This window comes from Liolophura sinensis, chromosome 3 (assembly GCF_032854445.1).
Source record: "Liolophura sinensis isolate JHLJ2023 chromosome 3, CUHK_Ljap_v2, whole genome shotgun sequence".
Taxonomy (NCBI): Eukaryota; Metazoa; Mollusca; class Polyplacophora; order Chitonida; family Chitonidae; genus Liolophura; species Liolophura sinensis.
The window spans coordinates 8,746,807-8,768,563 of NC_088297.1; the positions used below are offsets into that span (position 1 = coordinate 8,746,807).

General features: G+C 37.6%; 1 protein-coding gene across 1 annotated transcript; it reads right to left on the bottom strand.

Annotated features, from left to right (window-relative positions):
- Positions 1-4,425: 4,425 nt before the first annotated feature.
- Positions 4,426-11,918, bottom strand: LOC135463708 (uncharacterized). The gene is made up of 3 exons (XM_064741110.1): positions 11,780-11,918; positions 10,279-10,482; positions 4,426-6,524 (listed from the first exon to the last, which is right to left on the bottom strand). The coding sequence occupies exons 1-3, from the start codon at positions 11,855-11,857 to the stop codon at positions 5,562-5,564; spliced, it is 1,245 nt and encodes a 414-aa protein (XP_064597180.1). The 5' UTR covers positions 11,858-11,918; the 3' UTR covers positions 4,426-5,561.
- Between the last annotated feature and the right edge of the window lie 9,839 nt (positions 11,919-21,757).

Genomic DNA, 21,757 nt, shown 5'->3' on the forward strand with positions numbered 1-21,757 from the left:
AATATATGTTACCCGGAATTTTGGTCGCCGCAAACTATAAAGCGATATGAAATTCCATCACTTTCACTTTTTAGGATCCCTTTCACGGATGTGTGGTCGTGTGTCCGGTTTTACGGTTAAATTCTTGTAACTCCCAATGGGCCATACGGACAAGAATAAGCCCATGGTCTTTTTGGTGTTGTCGCAAATATGATACACAGAAAAGACAATCATTTCACCATATATACTCAACTTTCTTCTACTACCTTATCCCAGAAGTAAAAGGGTTAGTTCTGGCAGTTTTGGTCAAAGGTTAGATATTTTGAAAATTCAGTGGGCCCAATTTCACAACGATGACGTACGCATGCGCACATCTAGGTCAGTAATACGGTAATAGTGACGCATAAAATATCGTTTGAAATTGGGAGACTCGCCGACGGGATATACAGACGGTCCAAATAACAGTAGAACGCAACGTTTTCCTCCGTGATGCTGTAGTGATTGTGTACTTAGTAGATGTTTTATGCGCCCACATACACCGATAATTGTGACGTAATAAAGGAAGACGTAAACGAGTTTACAGCTTTGAACCTTCTTGACACCGGCGGGGATTTTTCTTTTTTTTCCCCACTGTACGATAAAAACATGTCGTACGCCGCTTTGAGAAACTAGGCCCTGACTTACAGTAAGTGTATACCTTAAAATCAACAGATCGGCTGAAAACCCTCATCCCTGTATTCAGCTGTCACTGAGGCATTAACAGTCAATATCCACCCATAGCCACGTGCAGAACCCATACAAATATTTTTCACTTCATTTAAGTCCTTATCTATTTGCTTATTCGACTATTGTTTAATATCATATTTGAGAAAATTTCACTTACACGATGGTGGCCAGTTTCATGAGTGAAGGAAACCGAAGCATCCGGAGTAAACCACCGACCTCTGGCAAGTTACTAGCGAACGTTCCCACATGTGACAAACCGCACACCAAAGAAGTGGAAGATGAGGGACGAGGTCAACGAACGTCAGACTGGGCAAACGGCCACAAGAACGTCGTCAACGGCTTACCGAGACCATGACACCTCACACCATGGCACCCCACACCATGGCACCTTACACACAGAGTTCCGGAGTGTGGAACTTTTGACCATTCTATACGTGTGACTTCACATCACAAACGTTAAGGCACACGTAATTTGTACGTGTTAACGTGAGGTGAAAAGTGAGGTTAATCTGTTAGCAATATATGTGAGGTCAAAAAATTTTATCCAGTTTATCACAGAATATTCTGAAGAAAAAAATTTGAGACTATCTCAGTAAACAGAACTTGAAGGTCCAGGTTTAATTGTCTACTGGCCTACGTGTAGAATTCAGTCAGTGTGTTGGTTTTTACATGAAGTCTCCTCTTGTCTACTGGACTGCATGTAGAATTCAGTCAGTAAGTTGGTTTTTTGCAGAAAGTCTCCTCTTGTCTACTGGACTGCATGTAGAATTCAGTCAGTGTGTTGGTTTTTTGCAGGAAGTCTCCTCTTGTCTACTGGACTGCATGTAGAATTCAGTCAGTGTGTTGGTTTGTTGCAGGAAGTCTCCTCTTGTCTACTGGACTGCATGTAGAATTCAGTCAGTGTGTTGGTTTGTTGCAGAAAGTCTCCTCTTGTCTACAGGCCTACATGTAGAATTCAGTCAGTGTGTTGGTTTTTACATGAAGTTCTCTCTTACCCACTGGCCCCAATCTCAGCCAATGTACTGGTTTTTATATGAAGTCATCTCTTATCTACTGACCTTAATCTCAGCCAATGTGCTGGTTTTTACATGAAGTCATCTCTTATCTACTGACCTTAATCTCAGCCCATGTGCTGGTTTTTACATGATGTCATGTCTTGTCTACAGGACCTTAATCTCAATTTATACGCAGGAACTGACAGGCTACAGAGAATATTTTATCCCACGCCATTTTTACAAAAGTAGTAATAATAAATCATAAAAGTAATAACACAACAACAACATGAAAAATACGTTTGCAACCACTTTATTGAAGACTTTCAATAAATACTTTTGACGACATAATAATACGAGGACTGTTTAGGCTTTGGCTCTCATTTTATAAGGTACACCAAATTTACCTCATTACAACACTGACATCTTATGCAATACTGAATGGAGTTGTTAAGTTCCTAAGAACCCATTTAATGGAAATTCTCCTGCCCTCATGTGCGGTAAAGCAAATATTAAGTAAAAAAAAAAACATTCTTGTGGTAAGAAAGTGAGGTGATCATTTGTAAGAAAACCTCCCTTTGAAACAACACTCTCATTTTGAGTTCAACATATAAGAAAAATACAATATGTATATTACCACTGCCCAAAAACAATAAATTAATTAAAACAACAACAACAACAACAAAGAACAAAAAGAAAACAAATACACACCTCACCCAGATTTTCACAAGCAGTCTTTTTATTTGAACAAGCAATGTAAATGTGTGCACCATTCTGGTATAATACTTAGATGTCTTTACTTTTTGTACTCACAACTTCATTGACATAGCACTAAATAAATACACGTATATAACAATATATATATTTATATATATATATATATATATATATAACTCTTTTTAAATGACTTTCAATATAAATTTGAACCATAAATTCATAAAACAAACTTTAACTCATGCTAGTCTAACTGTTAACAATTTGCGTTGAAAATGACTGAAAATACTTAACAAAATGTAATAACAATTATAAAACATGTAATAATAATAATAATAATAATAATATACGTGCAATTTGTGATAATTTACATGACAAATAAAGCCTTTGGAAAACAGAAAAAGTGACAGCGGCCTACATATGTATGTGTGCTGTTCTGTACACTCCATAAAAATAGATACTATGACCGCCTTATAGCATTCAATACATGTATGTAAATAATTTATTCAATAAAACAGCACTAAAGGCATGCTCGTAACAAAATTAGTCATTATTCTTGGTATAAAAAAATGGCACGTTAGAAGTAAAACAAAACCTGAAAACGTCCATAAAAATGTGTTCATTGCCAGGGGTACGTAACTGGCAATGAAGTATATAGAATATTTTTAATACATTAGTGTAGAGTTTAAGTGTGTGGGAAAATCTGAAAAGCAAAAAGGTACAGAAACAAAAGGCCTCAGCTTTCCATTTCATAATTCGCTCAACCTGCCTTAACTTTTTTCCCTTTCGTTCACATTTCTTGGAAGTCCTAGTTCACAGAATTTACATCTTTAGGTGACCTACCTAGCTTCAGTTTCACATGCTTAGCCCTTTCACTGTTTTAGCAAAATAAATGTATCTGACAAGATGTAAAATAGGTTTCACTTACACTGTATAAAATGTCAAATTTGAAAAAAAAGTAAATAAAATAGAAATGTGTAAATTTAAAAAAAAATAAAGACAAAAAACGGCAAGTGAGCATTGAAATTTAAGCTTTTTTTCCTCCTGAATTCTAAAATACAAATCTGATATTAATGTGGTTATCTGAGTGTAACAAAATTCTACATGATTTATCATAGAATGTTTGGCTGATTGCTCATTAAAATGTCTTCTGCATTAACCAAAAACCTTAATGCTAACTTAATGGTGATTTAAGCACTACACCTGTATCATACTTATCATTTAATATCATATATTAAAAACTGAACAGACACATTTTCTTCATCTGATTACTGTTTCATGCTGCACTCAACAATTGACCTATGTACAGTATGAAGTGACTCACATTTTGCTGTGTTATACTGTGCATGAACATGTATATGTAGACTAAAGACATCTTGTTCAACATTTTAATTTTGAACTACAAAAATATTTTATCCAAACTAAAGAAAAGAAAAAAAAAAACTATGACTCGTGTGTAACAAAATTATACGGCTAAGTGAATGAGTCTGGGCTGTCACATGGTGGATCATCTTCATAGCTTGCTATCTTGGCCTTATATTTATTTATTTACTTATTTATTTGATTGGTGTTTTACACCGTACTCGGGAGTATTTCACGTATACAACGGCCGCCAACCTTACAGTGGGAGGAAACTGGGCAGAGCCCAGGGGATACCCACTACCATCCGCAAGTTGCTAGCAGGCCTTCCCATGCAAGGCCAAGTTTGTATTTACACACATACAGGTATAGCATGCAGTGTATATACATGTATAAGGTTATGGCACATATGCTGGATGTAACTTAATATATCAGAAGAATGGCAAATCTAATTCAAGTTAATGTTTAAAATAGAAAAATAAATAAATAATGTACCAAGTCCTTCTTTGATTTGTAATATTAAAGACTGGGGAAAAATATCTTATTTCTTCTGTAGAGAAAACCTATGCAGATATATATATATATATATATATATATATATATATATATATATATATATATATATATACATATATTGTATTGAACAATTAAAATTTTTGGTGAAAATGTGTCTCTGATAAAGGCTAGCACACAAATACATGGAGTTTGAAGCCATACAATTACTGCTACTCCACGTACATGTACAGTAAGTCATCCCCAACCCGACCCCGCAGACTCCTTGGTCTATAAAAACGGTTGTTAATCGGTCAAATCAGATCTTACAAAATTGGTACTGTCGCTTTTAATCAGAGAGAATTATCCAGGATTAAAATTGTATAATAAATTTTGAATGCTCTACTGTTGAATTCTATGGACATTACATTAACTACATGTTAAGGAATGGAATCAAGGGAACGAAAGTACAGGTTAAATGTATATTGCTTCCAAAATACGTAGTTTCAAAATATAATACTCTGTCATATTAGGTAAATCAATGTCATAGCTAATGAAATACTCTCAAAGAAAGTTTAAAGTATGCTCTATTAGAATATCTTTTACTCAACAAAGCCTTCACTTAACCTTGTCCTTGGTCAGTAATTTCAAGCCAGAAAAATGTGATTTACAAATAAATAAATAAATAAATAAATATATGTATACAATTATTTTACATTCATGTTACTGAAAATTAGAAATGTGCAAATCATTCAACTGAGAATGTGTGTTTTTGTAAACTTGAAGAAAAACAATGTGCAAAATGAAAATTTCTATGTTTTGAGATTCCTAAGTTTCGAGGGAATTTGAAATGAACAAAATAAAGGCACTACTCTATTATCTTCTGAATTTAAGGTTACAATACAGGTTTACAGCTGATTAGTTCTCGGAGGTCACAATGTAATCTGTGTGCTCATAGTCAATAAATAGGAGAGTACCCTTTCGGAGCTTCAAAATCCTTTTCCTATGGCACTGACAGCATTTCCCCGAGAGAATCCTGTACCCCTCTTCACGGACTCTTCATGGACTCCTCTTCACCCTTCTTCCTGAACTCTTCACTCTTCTTTGCATCCTACCATGCTTCTTCTTAAGGTGCAGTGCTGTGTCTTTAACATGCATGAACAATATTTGTAGCAGAAAGCATTAATGCACATGCTCTCCGTCAGTGATACCGAACTCTGAATGCAGAATGTATCACTTCTGACATTCAAGTAGACTTTCGCGTCAATTTCTACACAAATACAATTGTCTAATTGCTTCTCACGACAATTCTTGTGTAGACAAGAGTATTTCCTGTATATCCTCCGGACAAGGCGCATTTGTTACGATCTGATTGGTGGGTTGGTCGTGTACGGCACTGGGATACCATGATGACGTAGTTTTGAAATGGTTCAAGAGTTTGGCGTCATGCTGGGCATCCCCGGTCACCTGTCCCACAGCCGATACGTTCAGCTCATACAAAAACGGTTGTGGCGACGACGTGGAGACTGACGGTGTAGCATAAAATATGCTATCGGTGCCGCACAACATCGGTGCAGACGCAGGAGTGGCGTCCAGAAACACTGGTTGTCCTCCAGAGTTTCCGGAAACAATTTGGCTGACAGATGCCTCGGAGTTGATGGCATCCTGAAAGGCTGGATCAACATCCATACTAACATTTCTGTTGTAGGATGATGAACTGCTTGTTGTGTGGTTGCCATCTGGGGGCAAATGACGGAATACGGAAGGGGGAGACATCTGAACAGCAACATTCGGAGAAGCGATGGCTCCAAATTCGTATGGAGCACCAACCGCCATATCAAAACTGTTTCCAGTATCACTCACAGAGATGGAAGTTCCGCGAATATCATCCAAAATGTTCAAAAAACTTGTCGTCCTTGGATCCTCCTGGGTGGGTGTAATTGGGGAACAACTTGAACTCTGCAATGACTCACTGGAAGACGATGAAGGGGACATTTCTTTGAGGTCATCAGTATGTGACGACCGGCCATCGCTTCCAACAGGTGAACTTTTTGAGGTTTCTCCGAATTGCTGGCTTGTCCCCGGCTTTCCGAGGACATCCATTAGGATATCATACGGAGTTTCTTCGCTGTCGCTTTCAGCTTTCACGACAGGCTTTTGAGATTTTCTTTTTTGGTTTGCAGGTGTGGCAGATGAAGCCAAGAGACTTTCAATTCCTTCAGGGATGTGACCATTGTCAATAGCCTCACACACTTCTCTGAACTGTAACACAGGATATTCGAGATGAAAAACAAAACATCATACACATGCTCACATGCTCCCAGGTTATGGCATGCATTACTCTGGACTCAGGGGCATGATGATGGAACACAAGGATAAAGTGCTCTTGAAACAAGGAACAAAATGTTATTCTTCAAAATTTCACACTATTACATGTAGCATTGGAAGGGGGTATATATTGAAACCATTTATGCATTTTTTTTCCCTTTCTGTGTTGTTTTATTTTAATTTGATCTTAGGGTGTACAGATAATATATGGTGACGTCAATACCAAATATGTGTAATGTATCAACTTTAGCATGTATTGACTAGAAGTTTTAGTACAGGTACACTCTTATATTATTCAGTTAGCATTTTTGACCCAATAAAATATATAAGATTCAACAGAGGTCAAAGTGGAAAAGTACTCTGAGGTCAACCATGAGTAAGGAACGTCCGGTTGAGCTGGATGTTTCTGTGGCTAACAATAATATGCACTGTGTCAAGAAATTTTTTCTGCTTTTTAACTTCATTTTTTTTTTTTCGACATGTTGATAAAATCTTGCTTCTTTGAAATCTTTGCTCTGTTATCCATAATGTTATGAAATGAACACATGCAGGCTTATCTTTTGTTCAGTGAACTTCAATTCTTTTTCAGCAACAGGTCCTTTCTCACTTTTAAGGTGAAATCCAGACACAATCCTTGAGCATCCAAAATCTTTCTGGCCATATCATCCTCATCACTGAATCAAACAGTCACAAAGCTGTTCTGTGAAAATATTTACTATTTTTCCTACCTGCATCCCTTGTGATGCAAGCTAACAAGTAAACTCACAGGGGACATGCATATGGTTTGATAACGATGTAAGAACCTTCATCGGAACGTCACCAACACAAAAAATCCAGGAGTTGTTATCCATAAGTAATGCTTCTGCCATTCAATATGCATGTTATTTTGCTACATCACCAAGGCTCTCGATCTCTGATCTTTGAAGAGTGCAAATATAACACATCTTTGTAACTTTCAGCCTGCATTCGAAATATATCTTGGTCACCTGTGACAGTCTTCCTTCATGTAACATGACTTGTAACATCTTGCACATCTCAAACCTCTCGCAGCTTTCACGAAAACAACTGAACTGTGGCAACTGCTTAGACAGGAGTTTGGCTGGAGTTCTTTGTAATACTACTCGCAATGATATCTCTGGTAATTTCTCATGACGTCAGTCACTGCACATTTGAATGACCTGTTATAATTTCACTTTGACTATCACACAGTATCACAAACTGAAACTACAACTGTACAGCACTGCAATACAACTGTACAACGCCAATAATACGTGTGACTTCCAGGCGCTTGGAGACAACCTCTGACACTCAGATATACATGTACGCTTGGGCACTGTTGTGTCGCCACCTTTGCAAGAAACATTACAACAGACACTTCAACCAGGGCTCCACCTCCAAGACTTGAAATACAAACATTGTTGATTTCTGTCACGTAAAGTGAAGATTTGCGTCTTCCAGTTTAATACACGTATTTTCCAGCCTTGTAATCCACATCACATGAAATTCACGTCTGATCTTACAGAGCACATAACTTGGGCCTCATACATCTCCATTTCGATGAAGTACAGTACATATGACTTATTGCCCATTAGCAAACTCAGAAATTCCAACATCACCATAAACCCCGAAATCTGTAACCAGAACCAGCAAGCTTTGACCAAGTCTAGTTCACATTTAGAACACACACTGAGCAAAGTCTGGTACACATGCAAACCTTGGCTGTATCCATCTCCTCCAAAATTCGTTCTCCTCTTTGCCTCTCACCACATAACCAGCTTCAGATCCATGAAGCTCCAGAATGAAATCCTCGAATTCTCTTCTTCCAAGGTTCATCGTGATTCCTCGCTTTCCTTTCTTATTTTATCTCTTTCATTTTATCTTCGTTTGCTTGCACTTCTTATCCTGCTTTTTTTTTTTTTTTTTCCTTTGGCTTCTTGGCTTTTTTCTCCTTTCTTTTGTTCATTTTTTTTTCTTCCTTTTTATTTTATTTTTTTTTTTTTCTTCTGCTGTCTTTTCTTGTTCCTCACAATAACATAGCATAAAATCCATATTTTATTTTTCAAGGGCAGAGTACCTGCTGTGATATACAGAGTGACGGCAACAAAATCTTCAGTATCATAATACAAAACATTCATGCTGACTTTAATGCAACTATGAACAGGCTGTGAAAACTGAAAAATGGCTTTTGAAGAATTTCTATACGGCAGATAATTCGTTAGATTTGCTGGAAATCTTTTCTATTTCTAAATACTTATTTACTTTAATCCTCCCATGAAAGGAAAAGCTAAATACAAGTACGTTGTCCTAAGACGGTATTGTGTTCTTCCATGTTGAGACAACAACAGAAAATCCCCCACCCTTCCCACGGTCTTTTTCTTTACCATTTTCATGAAAAAGTCACTCAAATAAATTTATTATAAATACGGTCAGTCTGTAGACACCATGACATGACAGAAATCAAAAACACACAGGTAAATCATACTGTATAAATTACTTATTTCTCACTTCGTCCCTAAATACAGTTTTTCTTTTTACGCAATCAGAAAAGGCACAAGTTTCATATTCACACCTGTTCTTCAAGGATTTCCTAACTCAACTTTAGATTCTTTGCCCAGATTGGTTTAGCTACCATACATGTGAAGAACTTCTACAAAATCCTTCAGAAAAGTCTAAGATAAGGGGAGATAACTCTAAAAGGCGTTTGCAGTCCCACTTTTTGAAGGACATCCCTGTATATCCATACCTATTGCTGGTATGTGAATGATACTACTTAACACTGCATCATAATACATACTTAGCTAAGGAGCTGGTTCTGAATTAATTTTTTCAAGTTGTGAAGTAGGGCAAATGATGATCCCTATGGGTACACATATAAGTGATCAAGAATAGTGAGGAAATGAATGGAACATCAGACTGAAATGATCTAGAAGGCTAGTTTGTACCTGCATATATACCTGACACAAGAAGACCTACACATACCGTAATTTCATAATTATCAAGACGCCAAGCCAAAACTTATATGAAAGTATTCTTCTGACTTTCTTTTCTTTTTTCTTTTTTTTTTGGTGTACTATCAATAAGAGATGACTTCATCAGCACAATGTATGACTTCATTTCAAAATGCTTACCAAGCTAAAATGCCTGTAGAGCTTCTTAACCACTGATATGTTGTTTACAATGTAATATCATATCTACTTAACCACTGATATGTTGTGTACAGTGTCATATCACATCTTCTTAACCACTGATATGTTGTGTACAATGTCATATCACATCTTCTTAACCACTGATATGTTGTGTACAATGTAATATTACACGCCTGCTAAAGTTGTTCCTTCATTCCAGGAAACATTTGTGTTACATGAATGTATGTGAATGTCATTGGAAACAAACTTTATGCATGGACAGCAGAAGTGTTTGTGCCCTCAGGGTATCGGTAACATTACTTTCTAAAACGCGGCCTTATAAAACGCGGCGTAGGTATTGAATGTGATTCAAAACCCACGCAATTTAAAAAAAAAAAAAAACATCTGGAAAAAATTGTGGTGTTTGTTTTGTTGGAATTTCCATGTTCACTTTATTTCTACCACACATTTAAGTGTCTGTATTTAATGTGCATAAATGGTATCAAAACTCTTCAAAACACGGTTAAATAATAGGAGTTAAAATAATAAAAACATATACTCACTTGCTCCAGCTCTGATCGCAGTGCATACACTGCCTTTTCTCGGCTGTTCACTAACTCCTCAAGATACTGGTATCGGAGCTTTTTCCGCGCCCGACATTCTCTTGCACTTTGACGACTCCTTTCTAACTTTACTTTCACATCTACCTTAGACGGTCTTCTGCCACGCTTCCCCACTCTCTTTGTTGAGGTCTCATTTGTTGATTTCTGTTAAATTGATAGAAGACAAACATTATAACACCTAGGTGTTACACGTATCAAGCTCAATAAACTTAACACACACATATATAGATCAGGACAGCAGCCTTATGATTATACAGTTTTGACATATGCACAGGGCCAGGCACCAGTGAGTCAGACGGTGAGAGAGCCAGGTATCAGTCAGTCAGACAGTGAGAGAGTCAGGCAACAGTGAGTCAGGCAGTGAGAGAGCCAGGCAACAGTGAGTCAGACAGTGAGAGAGTCAGGCATCGGTGAGTCAGACAGTGAGAGAGTCAGGCATTGGTGAGTCAGACAGAGAGAGAGTCAGGCATTGGTGAGTCAGACAGTGAGAGAGTCAGGCATCGGTAAGATGTTCATTTATCGACAGACCTTACTGATATTTTATCATATGCTGAAATCTGCTGCAATTTCAAATAGTTCGGTTTCGTACAACAATTATTATGTCATTTCGCATGTTGTATGAGGCCTGACATTTCGTTCTCAATTCTGTTCTTTCACATTTATGCAAATTAATCTACAGATTTTATACCTCTCACTGGTCAGGCTGTCCTCATGAAATCGCCATAATGAACAGAACTGACACTAAATCACAAAAACACTGACTAGGGAATACAGCACTACTATCAGTACCATCCACAAAAATACAATGTAAGCCTACATAGGTACTGACTATACCATAAAAAATACAATGTAGGCCTACATAGGTGCTGACTACACCACAAAAAATACAATGTAGGCCTACATAGGTGCTGACTATACCACAAAAAAATACAATGTAGGCTTACATAGGCACTGACTATACCCCAAAAAATACAATGAAGGCTTATAGGCACTGACTATACCACAAAAGATACAATAAGGAACTGAATATCTATGGTTAGTAACATTGTTTAATCGTATTCATAGGCTTCTTAGACTGTATTTGTTTACATTACGAAACAGTAGAACTAACAGCTGAATGATAACAATGAACGTGACTGACTGACTGACATTTCGAGGTAAACACAGACTGTGGAATCGTCGTTCTCGGATTGAAATTTGAGAACAACGATTCCACAATCTCAACAAATAGAAATTTATTTCTAAATTCTATTTTTAGTTATTCATCAAAACTTTCTACAAGCCCGCTGACAGACAGCTAGGACGATTGAGGTAAAACATTGCAAAACCAATATGTCTAAGCGACATCGTTGTTTTGATTACAGATTACAACAACAACCTGTACGCTACAGTCACACAGACTCGCAAACAAAGCCCGAAACGATCGTTTTAACGCTCTTACCTTGGACATTTTGTCGCTCAGCGTTCCAACCTTCTCCACTAGTCCAGCCTGTGAAATTTTTGCAGACGATTCTGTCATGAATTTATAACAAACTGGCTCCAACTCGGAGCTTCGATGTTTTCATCGCCGTGTGTTTACTTCGAATCACGTTCTCTCTCAGCTGACACGGTTTTTATTCTAGAACATTCTATACCCTACGATTGGCTACTATACTTAGCAAGCCAATCAAATGACCGTATTTGCAGACGTCACAGTGAGAGGCGTTACTGCTCGACAGAATCAAAACAAAGTGCCCAAGTGTCTTTTCACGTGATCCTACGGTACAGAGACGAGGTAGATACATTTCAAATTTAGAAGCCTGCTGATTGTAAATCGTTATAACAAAGTAGAGATAAAGCATGACTCATTTTTTCTTTAACAATCATCCCGAAGTACACTGACATGTCAACAAAAAAAACTAACCTTGAGTGAAGGTCAAAATATGGAACAATCTTGTAATAGCCGGCTCAGACGAGATTGGACAATGATACCAGCCTATGAACATTTCTTCATCCTCACGCAGGCGTCTCCAGAGATGAGACGACTGGTCTTTTAAAAACAGCCATGCAAAAAGTATCTTAAAAAGCAGATGTAGAAAATGTATCCAATAATGAAATGAGAACAGAAGTTCAGAGGTTCCGGATTTCCACCGTAACCTGTAGAATTCATTTATTTATTTGCTTGGTGTTTTACGCCGTACTCAAGAATATTTCACTTATTCGACGGCGGCCAGCATTATGGTGGGTGGAAACCGGCAGAGTCGACCCATAACCTGTAGAATAAATATGTATAAGTATATACATTTAAATACATGCCAAGTCAACATAGATTCTGACAGCAACCTGCGGATGGTTGAGGGTATTCCTACCATAATGCCAGCCGCCGTCGTATAAGTGAAATATTCTTAAGTACGGTGTAAAAACACGAATAAAATAAAATCAATGAATAAAACAGTTTTTGTTATCATGGTTTCTTTTAAAGGATGGGGACAGATAAATTCGAGTAAGTTGAATTTTTTTCCATTAATTCTAATTTTTTAACTATCACATGTTTTTTTTTATTCTGCATATTCAGTAGATGGGGTGAGGAGGGGGGAGGGGAGTATTAGTAGCCTCTATCAACCCCACGCCTTAAATAACATGATCGTCTAGTAGGCTAACAGGTGCACAACCTGTATACATGCAGATACTGGCATGTTCACATGTCGGTCTACGCACGTATAGCTGTACTAGCTGTACGAAAGAAAACAAATAGGTAGGTGTCCATTCATTAGATCGGTGTTAATGCCATCATGAAGACTAACGTTGCAGTCGTTGGTACAGGCCTACATGTCCACGTATAAGGGATCAAATTCCTTCATAACATATAAGATTATATATGAATCCTGCCAATGTTAGTCGCATCTTAACTGACCATTATTCGAGAAAATATGGATCAGGACCCGGGGTTGTTACGAAGCGATGTTACACTTAAGTCAAAGTTTTAATCAGTGTATTTTGGAAGTTCCTTTCTGTTATTTAAGGCGAAATTTGTTGCACAATAACTTACCCAGAAGTTACGTCCTCAATGTAATATTTTGACCTTCTTACATCAGAAATAACAATTTTAAAATGATTTGAAATGTGGATTTAAGTTTAAGATCGCTGGCACCTGGGGCCGATTCCACAAAGCCATTTTTGACTTAGGCTAAGTCAAAATTGAAAAGCTCCTGACAATGGTTAGGTTTTGTACTGAAAGCTGAAATTTGGACACATTTTTTTTAAAGATAACATTGAGGGGTGGACAAAATTTTAATTTCCAAGCCAAAAAATAAGCTGGTATAAAAATGTATAAAATGATATCTTAAATTCAGATTTTGTAATGGTTTGTGCTATCGGTCCCTGACAATAAATATCTGGACATGCGCACTATGTTCGATCATGAACACTGGTAGAGAGTTAGCAGTCAATACATAGTAAGTTGTTTTCGAGTAAATAGTGCGAAATTACATAATAATGGTTTTATGAAACCGAACTGTTTGAAATGTGTAATTACAGCAGATTTCAGCATATGACAAAATATCAGTAAGGCCTATTGATACATGAATATCTTACTGATACCTGACTAACTGACTCACTGGTGCCTGATTCTCTGACTGTCTGACTCACTGGTCCCTGGTTATCTAACTGTCTGACTCACTTGTGCCTGATTATCTGACTGTGTGACTCACTGGCCCCTGGTTGTCTAACTGTCTGACTCACCGGTGCCTGATTATCTGACTGTCTGACTTTCTGACTCACTGGTGCCTGATTATCTGACTCTCTGACTCACTGGTGGTTGATTATCTGACTGTCGAAATCACTGGTGTCTAACACTTACTGAGTGACTCACAGGTGCCTGACTCTCGTGACTGTCTGACCCTGTGTTGTCTGACTGGTGTCTGATCATTTGATTATCTGACTCGCTCATTGATTCATGGTTTAATTTATTGATCACCTGATTTCATTATACTAACTGACTCCAGCATCGCACATAAAGGGAGATACGGAGTTGTTGTGCCGCTGTCTTTGAGTCGAAGATTCACCTTGAATTGATTATAATGTGCATTATTATATATTCCAAGGGTGAATGTAAATTACAGCCTTAAGTTCCTTTTAAAAAAAATGAAATGAAGGACCCAGGTGACATGTTGATTTAATGCAGCTATGCTTATTATAATATATATAGAAAATATCCACCCATTTATACGCATTTACTTGGTCTACGTGTCCCTGTCGTGAAATAACTATTGTATTTTACTTCTTAGTATAAATATATATAAGATTTGCTCTGTCATGCTTCCTTGTTTGGCATATGCAGATTGGCTGAAAATACCGGCACAGTGTTAATACACGATTATACGCCTTTAGTATTATGTGCGCGTCTACCTGGGTTACCGAGGGGCCTCCCCCGAGACACCTCTGATTTAATACCAATAACTATAACCAATAGTATATTGTGGTTACCGTCTTACATGTATTCTCATTAAAACTGAAAGGAATGATAACAATTTTATTGTTTCCAAAGTGTGTAATTATAAATTTTGTAGTGTTTTTTTTAGGCATAATTGTTAACTGTTTACATTTTTTTATCTGAAACCCTGGACTGCTTTTGAAAATTTGAGTTTTTGCTTTGGACAATTTGAAAAGATCATCTTCATGCGTAGTTGGATGTGTCTTAGACCTAACTGAAAAGAGACTTTGTCGATACCTCCGCTCTCTCCGCTTGTAGGGCTTTAATGGCAATGGACAGTCGAAGACAATTTGCGCACTGTAGCGTTCGTTGAATACCACTTAACTTCTACTATGGTTTGTATGCATGTAAATGTACTGATTGGTATGGGGGGGGGGGGGAGTTCGTCAGTAATTTACATATGTTGGGAAACATTTGAAAACGAAGTCAACAGAACATGTTTATCTGGGGAAACTTGACTTAGGGAATATAAATTTGTGAAAGCAATAGCATTCTACATGCATTGTATAAACGTTAGTTTTAATTCGAGTTCGAAATATATTGTAGTTTGAAATGTAGAACTATATTTAAGTAAGTGTCTATATAAATAATATATATATATACCATATACTTCAAATTACCAGAAATGTTTGTATAACTGTTTTATTTCTTTTTCCTCAGTTTGGTCAGAACATTGCTGGTATAGTCACTGATTTTAAATTTTAGTTCCTGTTTAAATTTAAACAGGAACGAAACGTGTTTCACGAACTTTCCAACATCGACGCGCGGTTCTTCATATAAGGCGGAATATTCAGCTGACGTCATAGACCGTGATGAGTTCTTCCACGAATAGGTCTTCATGAATACGGAATAGGTGCTACTGGTGTCATTTTACACACGACACCTAAGTACATGTAGATCCAGCGACGACTTTAATATGACGACGACACGAGGTTGGACGTATACACACACTGCGCATTATGCATGCACGCTCTCGCGGCATGATGTTTTCTTCTTCCCAGTTATACCCATGAGAGTGTATATAGACCTGTATAACCATTGATTATTCACAATAGATGTTCTCTCTCTCTCTCTCTATTTATATACACATATACATGTGTGTGTATATATATATATATATATATATATATATATATATATATATATATATAGCCTTACTAGTATATTTATGTACCATAATACATATGTGCATTCAGAAAAATGTCATTTTGTTGTTTTAATATCATTTAAATAAGTATACACATTATTTATTTATTTGTTTATTTATTTATTTATTTATTATAAATAGAGTGCTCACGCATATTTCACACAGTGTACGACGGCGGTCAAAGGTTGTAAGTAGGTGACACCGGGTAGGAACCTCACTAAACCTCATTGTTCAGAGGGTTATATGCAGTAGAACAAAGTTCAAACTGCACGTGATGCAGGGGACACATTTTTTGAGATGAATTTAACAAATTTCCAACATGAATACAGTAAAGGAATATCTACGTCCTCGACTGACCTTAAATCTGTCCGAAGTGTCGGATGAAGGAGGTGGAACAATCGCTGTGTGGAGTTTGACCTACTAAACCCGCTGAATCAGTAAATCGTGACTGTGAAATATGAGTGTATATAGGCAATGCTACCTGAAAGGGAGGTGAGCAATCCGTAATAGGCGACATTACCAAGGAATACAACAACAGCAAAAGTAGGCCTAAGGATACTAATCACAAGACAGATAAGATACCGGTATTACGAAATATGATGACTCGACACATCCTTGACAATAATATTATTCTTTTTTTTCATACAGGGTTTGTCGTGAAATCGGATCAGTATTCAATGGAGGGTGATGCATGTACATGCCGTTATGTCGTAATGCTCATTCTTGATTAGCATTTGCGTGACAGCGTCTACCTGTGTCATTCGAATAACAGGCTTTGTCACTGTATAATAATAGACACTGAATAAGTTCTATGCTGTGTAATTTAATTTGTGGCTTGCGTAAATTTGGAATTGTGCAAAATCTCGCCAAGGTGACCAAAACAGCACAAGCCTTGCGACACCTTGACATTACCCGGAAGCTATAGGTACAGGGATCACATATGATCGCGAGGGTGTCCTGTTATGGCTGTTACTAAATCGCCATGTCCATGAAACCAGACATGACGCCCAATGTCATAATACACTATGTGCATGTGTTTTCGAACAGAATCGACCAGAACTCAAGCAACTTAAGACTTCATTCATAAATCGCAAGTGCTTAAAAAACAATTAAGAATCGGATAAAAATGAAATTGTGATTGATGCCTGCGATGTTCTGTAGTATACAATCAGTGTACAAATTTTACACTTCTAAGAGCAAAACGTTTCCACTGTAGCTGTGTGTTTGAAATTTTGACCTACACGCCTTAATTAAAGACTGCCTTAGACTGAATTTTGGCGCCAGAAATAACCATTTAACCAATATTCGTAATGATTCTTACAATGTACTTCAACACATTTATTCACTGAAACTGATAATCATTTTGGTAGTACACAAGTAGTGTAGCTCAGAAAAACGAAAGCTTCTTTTTGACTCAATATTTCAGCATTTTATTATGCCATCATCAGGAGTAATATAAAATAGCCAGCAACGACATATATATAGGGCTATATGGGGAGTGTAGGCGCAATAAAATGCTGAATTATTGATTCAAAATGAATCTTGTTTTTCGGAGTTACACTACATATGTATTACCTGAAACTTATCAGTGGATCGGGCTGGAGGGGAGGGGGGGGGGGGGCTCCGTGGCTCAGTTCGTTAGCGCGCTAGCACAGCGTAACGACACCAGGAGTCTCTCACCAATGCGGTCGCTGTGAGTTCAAGTTCAGCTCATGCTGGCTTCCTCTCCTGTCGCAAGTGGGAAGGTCTTGGAGCAACCTGCGGATGGTCGTGGGTTTCCCACCGGGCTCTGCACGCTTTCCTCCCACCATAATGCTGGCCGGCGTCGTATAAGTGAAATATTCTTGAGTACGGCGTAAAAAACCAATCAAATAAATAAATTAATATCAGTGGATCGGGTCTACTGGATTACGACAACTTTTTTACTTGTATAAATTTGATGCAGTCCTACCACAAGCTCAAGTAAAAATCTGTCCATGAACTAACTTGACCTTACCCAATATAGCTCATAAAATGTAAATAAAATATGTCTCTTAGAATTATGAATACCCTTGTCTCCTATAGAACAACCCCCGTTCAGTTTAATGAGTCAGCATATATTAAACGTGCTCGTTTGTTTGCTAAATTTCGGCATGTCCTTATGATAAATATATTTTGATATCTCGGGGCGTGCATAAAAAGGGTCACAAAATTAGTTCCACACATAACACGGAGCTTACGTTGTACATACATAGAACCACACCCAAAATTTTGATGAATCTGCATATTTCACCATCGGCTGATTATTTGTGTGGCGCAAGTCATTTGTAACGTATGGCCTGTTTGTTTGCGCGGTTACCAAGCTCTACTAAGTTAACCAACAATGCAACGTGTTACAGCTTCTACCCACGCAAGTAAACCCGCCTGTACACACACGCATTTCGAAAATTGGCTAAGTACTCTCATCTGTTGCACAAAATTGCATAATTCACGTCATGTCGATGCAATGTGACGTCAAACGTATAAGTGTTCAATCCTTTCACACATTTCTAAACCCCTGACCCAATGCCCCAGGTGCACAATACGCCTGTAGCTATGAGGAAGCAGATATTCAAAAGAATTTGACACAGGCCAACGATTAGTAGGTCACACTGTCTCGCGCGTGACGTCACATGACCCACGTAGGCTTTGCATGCTGAGCACCGCCTTGGTGTGTAAACATGCATAAAACGAGCCACCATTCCACCATATATGTACTTATATGTACCTAAAACCAAAGTGCTCCATTTTATGGTCTTGTGTAGACTTGTATGATTCTTATGTGACATTTTATGAGTCTCCTTTGAATTGTCGAGTATTATAATTCAATGTAGGCCTATAACTGTACCCCAATATATATATATACATATACCTGTTAGTCGTAACTGATCGAAGGTATATACTATCATCCTTCGTCATCTCTTCTTGACACAATATATGATACATATACCTCTGAGTAACAAACTGAGGATGGGCGTTGTACATGTATCTATGTCACGTGATTGTGAAGACAATCTATTATAAACTTACTCGTCTATAAATCCAATATTCACATTTTAGTCATATTTTATGGACCCGTACGGATTTATTTATTGTTTTGGTTTAACGCTTTACTCTTGAATACTTATTTATTTATTATTTATTTATTTATTTATTTGATTGGAGTTTTACGCCCCACTCAAGAATAATACGACTGCGGAAAACATTATCTTGGGAAGAAATCGTGTGGAGAGCGGAAGAAACCCGCGACCATCCGCTGGTTCTACTCTTGAATATTTCACTTATAACGGCGGCTGATAGGTGGAAGCTCGCTGAAAACCACCGCCCTTGACCATGTACCTGCCATGTCTCCTGACTGAAAGCTGCAGTCGAACTATCACGCAGGAGCTGCATTTGAGCACGTGATCGCACTATAGACTTTGAATTATGGAGCTCCAAGATATCAAACACTTCATTCCAACGTGAGATGCTAAATTTACGCTGCATTAAATCAAATGCATTAATTGAAATTTGGATGTTATATTGTCAAAACGGTGAAAAAAAATCCAACTAAAGTATGCACTTAATCATTAAACATAATCAAGGAAATTTAAATAAGTTTGAACTGGTATAAATAAAAGCAGTGGTTTGGCGCTGTATTCCGTATTAACATTGGGAGTGCATGTATAACAATGTTGCTGTTTGAAATCTGAATTGATGTTGATCTTAAAGACATCAGCATACATAGAGTAAAACCAGAGCAGGGAGGACAACGTGTCAGTTGACCACACGTAACCGATGAAATCCGGCTTCTTGTCAGTTTATCTCAATAAGGGATTCTCTTCATATGAATACTTAAAAAGTAGTAACTTTCAGGTCCCGTAGAACCATGAAACTGATACTGTATCGTACATAGAGAAATGTCATATATTCGACAACATTTATCTTGCTACTGCTGTGCAGTAATAAAATGTAATGAAATTATTTATTTATTTTTTTTTTTTAATTATTTATTTATTTATTTGATTGGTGCTTTACGCCGTACTCAAGACTATTTCACTTACACGACGGCATTATGGTGGGTGGAAAGCGAGCACAGCCCGGAGGAAACCCACGACTATCCGCAGGTAGCGTAATGAAATTCAAAAATGTACGATGAGTGCATGTGGAACATGGTGATCAACGAGGCATAGATGGTTAAACAAGCAATTTGTGTGCCCATGGCATCTGAACTATACTCAACAAAAATATGGTAGCTCAACAATTACGATAATTATTCATTATCAGTTGTGGCGTCAGTTTTCCACCATATGTTCACAATTTAGGGCAATAATCCAGGAGCTATGACAGCGTGAAAACAGAGTGGTCGGTTATCACAGTTGACTGCACCCAATACCAAGTGTGTCCAACGTTAGCATCACGAAGAGCGTGAACTGTGATTACCGACCACTCTGTTTTTACTCTGCCATAGTCCCTGGATTATTGCCGTAAAATGTGACAATCTGGTGGAAATTGAAGCCATATTTGATAATGAATACTAACTGTACCCTAATTTCTGAATTAACACGTTATTATATACTGAGAGAAAATAATATAAAATTGCTTCGTGTCTTTATATTTTTGTTCAGTATATTTTGATTGATTTATTTAGGCCATTGACTTTTTTGATTGGTGCTCAGCGCCATGCTCAAGGTGAAATTTTTGTTTAAGAACAATTTAGTGTATCCACATCGTGACTTTTCTCTATGCCTAAAATATAGTAAGGCTTCAGGTGGTTGAACTTCTTTTTTTAAACCGATGGAATGTTCTCGCATGTACTGCAGAATAAAGTCTGAAATATATACGTAACTATTCGTGTCACACACACCGCCTCTGTGCATCAGACGGCACCTGAGCAATGGACCGGGGAAAGATTACGTCATCACATTTTTTTTTCGCCATCTTGAAAATGAAGTTATTAGTCTTCTGGGATGTACATGTGTATATATATGCTTATAGCCCACGGTGTGCAGAACAGCTGCCTAATTTCAACATCCAAACTCGGCCAAGGGGAATATCATTTTAAGTCGAAGTGCACCCGTGTGTTGTGATCTATGTCTGTAGTAACCTATAGCACAGTAACACGTTTTTCCATGTGCCTAACAGCACGCGTAGAGAGATATGAAAATATACAAATATTCAGCCTGACCTACATTTTACCATCTGTTGATGTACGTCAGCGATCGGGAATGTTCGGGCAGCATCGTTGTAAGTGGCGAGTGATGACGTATTCTCCCGAGCATCAGTATCTCTGCGCTAACTGAGCTGTCATGCATATATTGTTGTACAGCCCTTACAACGATCGATGAATAGGCTATCGTAGACGATAATGGGACAAGAGTTGTACACATTTTGAACAGCGAATAAGAAACCGTCACCAGTGCGTATAAAAATTTAATTAAATATAGTTTTATACAGCCGTCGTGGACAGGGGCGTGCATTGCCCTTACAACGATCGATGAATAGGCTATCGTAGACGATAATGGGACAAGAGTTGTACACATTTTGAACAGCGAATAAGAAACCGTCACCAGTGCGTATAAAAATTTAATTAAATATAGCTTTATACAGCCATCGTGGACAGGGGCGTGCATTGCATGCCCCCCGACTGTTTGTCGAAGAGAGAAATAAATTAAGAGTTAGAAAAAGGAGGAAGGAAGAGAGTAGAGGTAAAAGTGCACCCAACGAAAGCAACAGAAAAAAATTTCTGTCAATGCAGTTAATTATGTTGACATCTGAGACAGTTCAGTAAACTTTGGAGAATA

What these genes read in the sequence shown, in the direction of transcription:
- LOC135463708 (XM_064741110.1), bottom strand. Translation starts at nt 11,857, where the DNA reads ATGACAGAATCGTCTGCAAAAATTTCACAGGCTGGACTAGTGGAGAAG. An exon ending in TGAGCGACAAAATGTCCAAG is followed by an intron (nt 10,483 to 11,779) that starts GTAAGAGCGTTA and finishes TCAATTTAACAG; the next exon opens with AAATCAACAAATGAGACCTC. An exon ending in TGCGATCAGAGCTGGAGCAA is followed by an intron (nt 6,525 to 10,278) that starts GTGAGTATATGT and finishes CCTGTGTTACAG; the next exon opens with TTCAGAGAAGTGTGTGAGGC.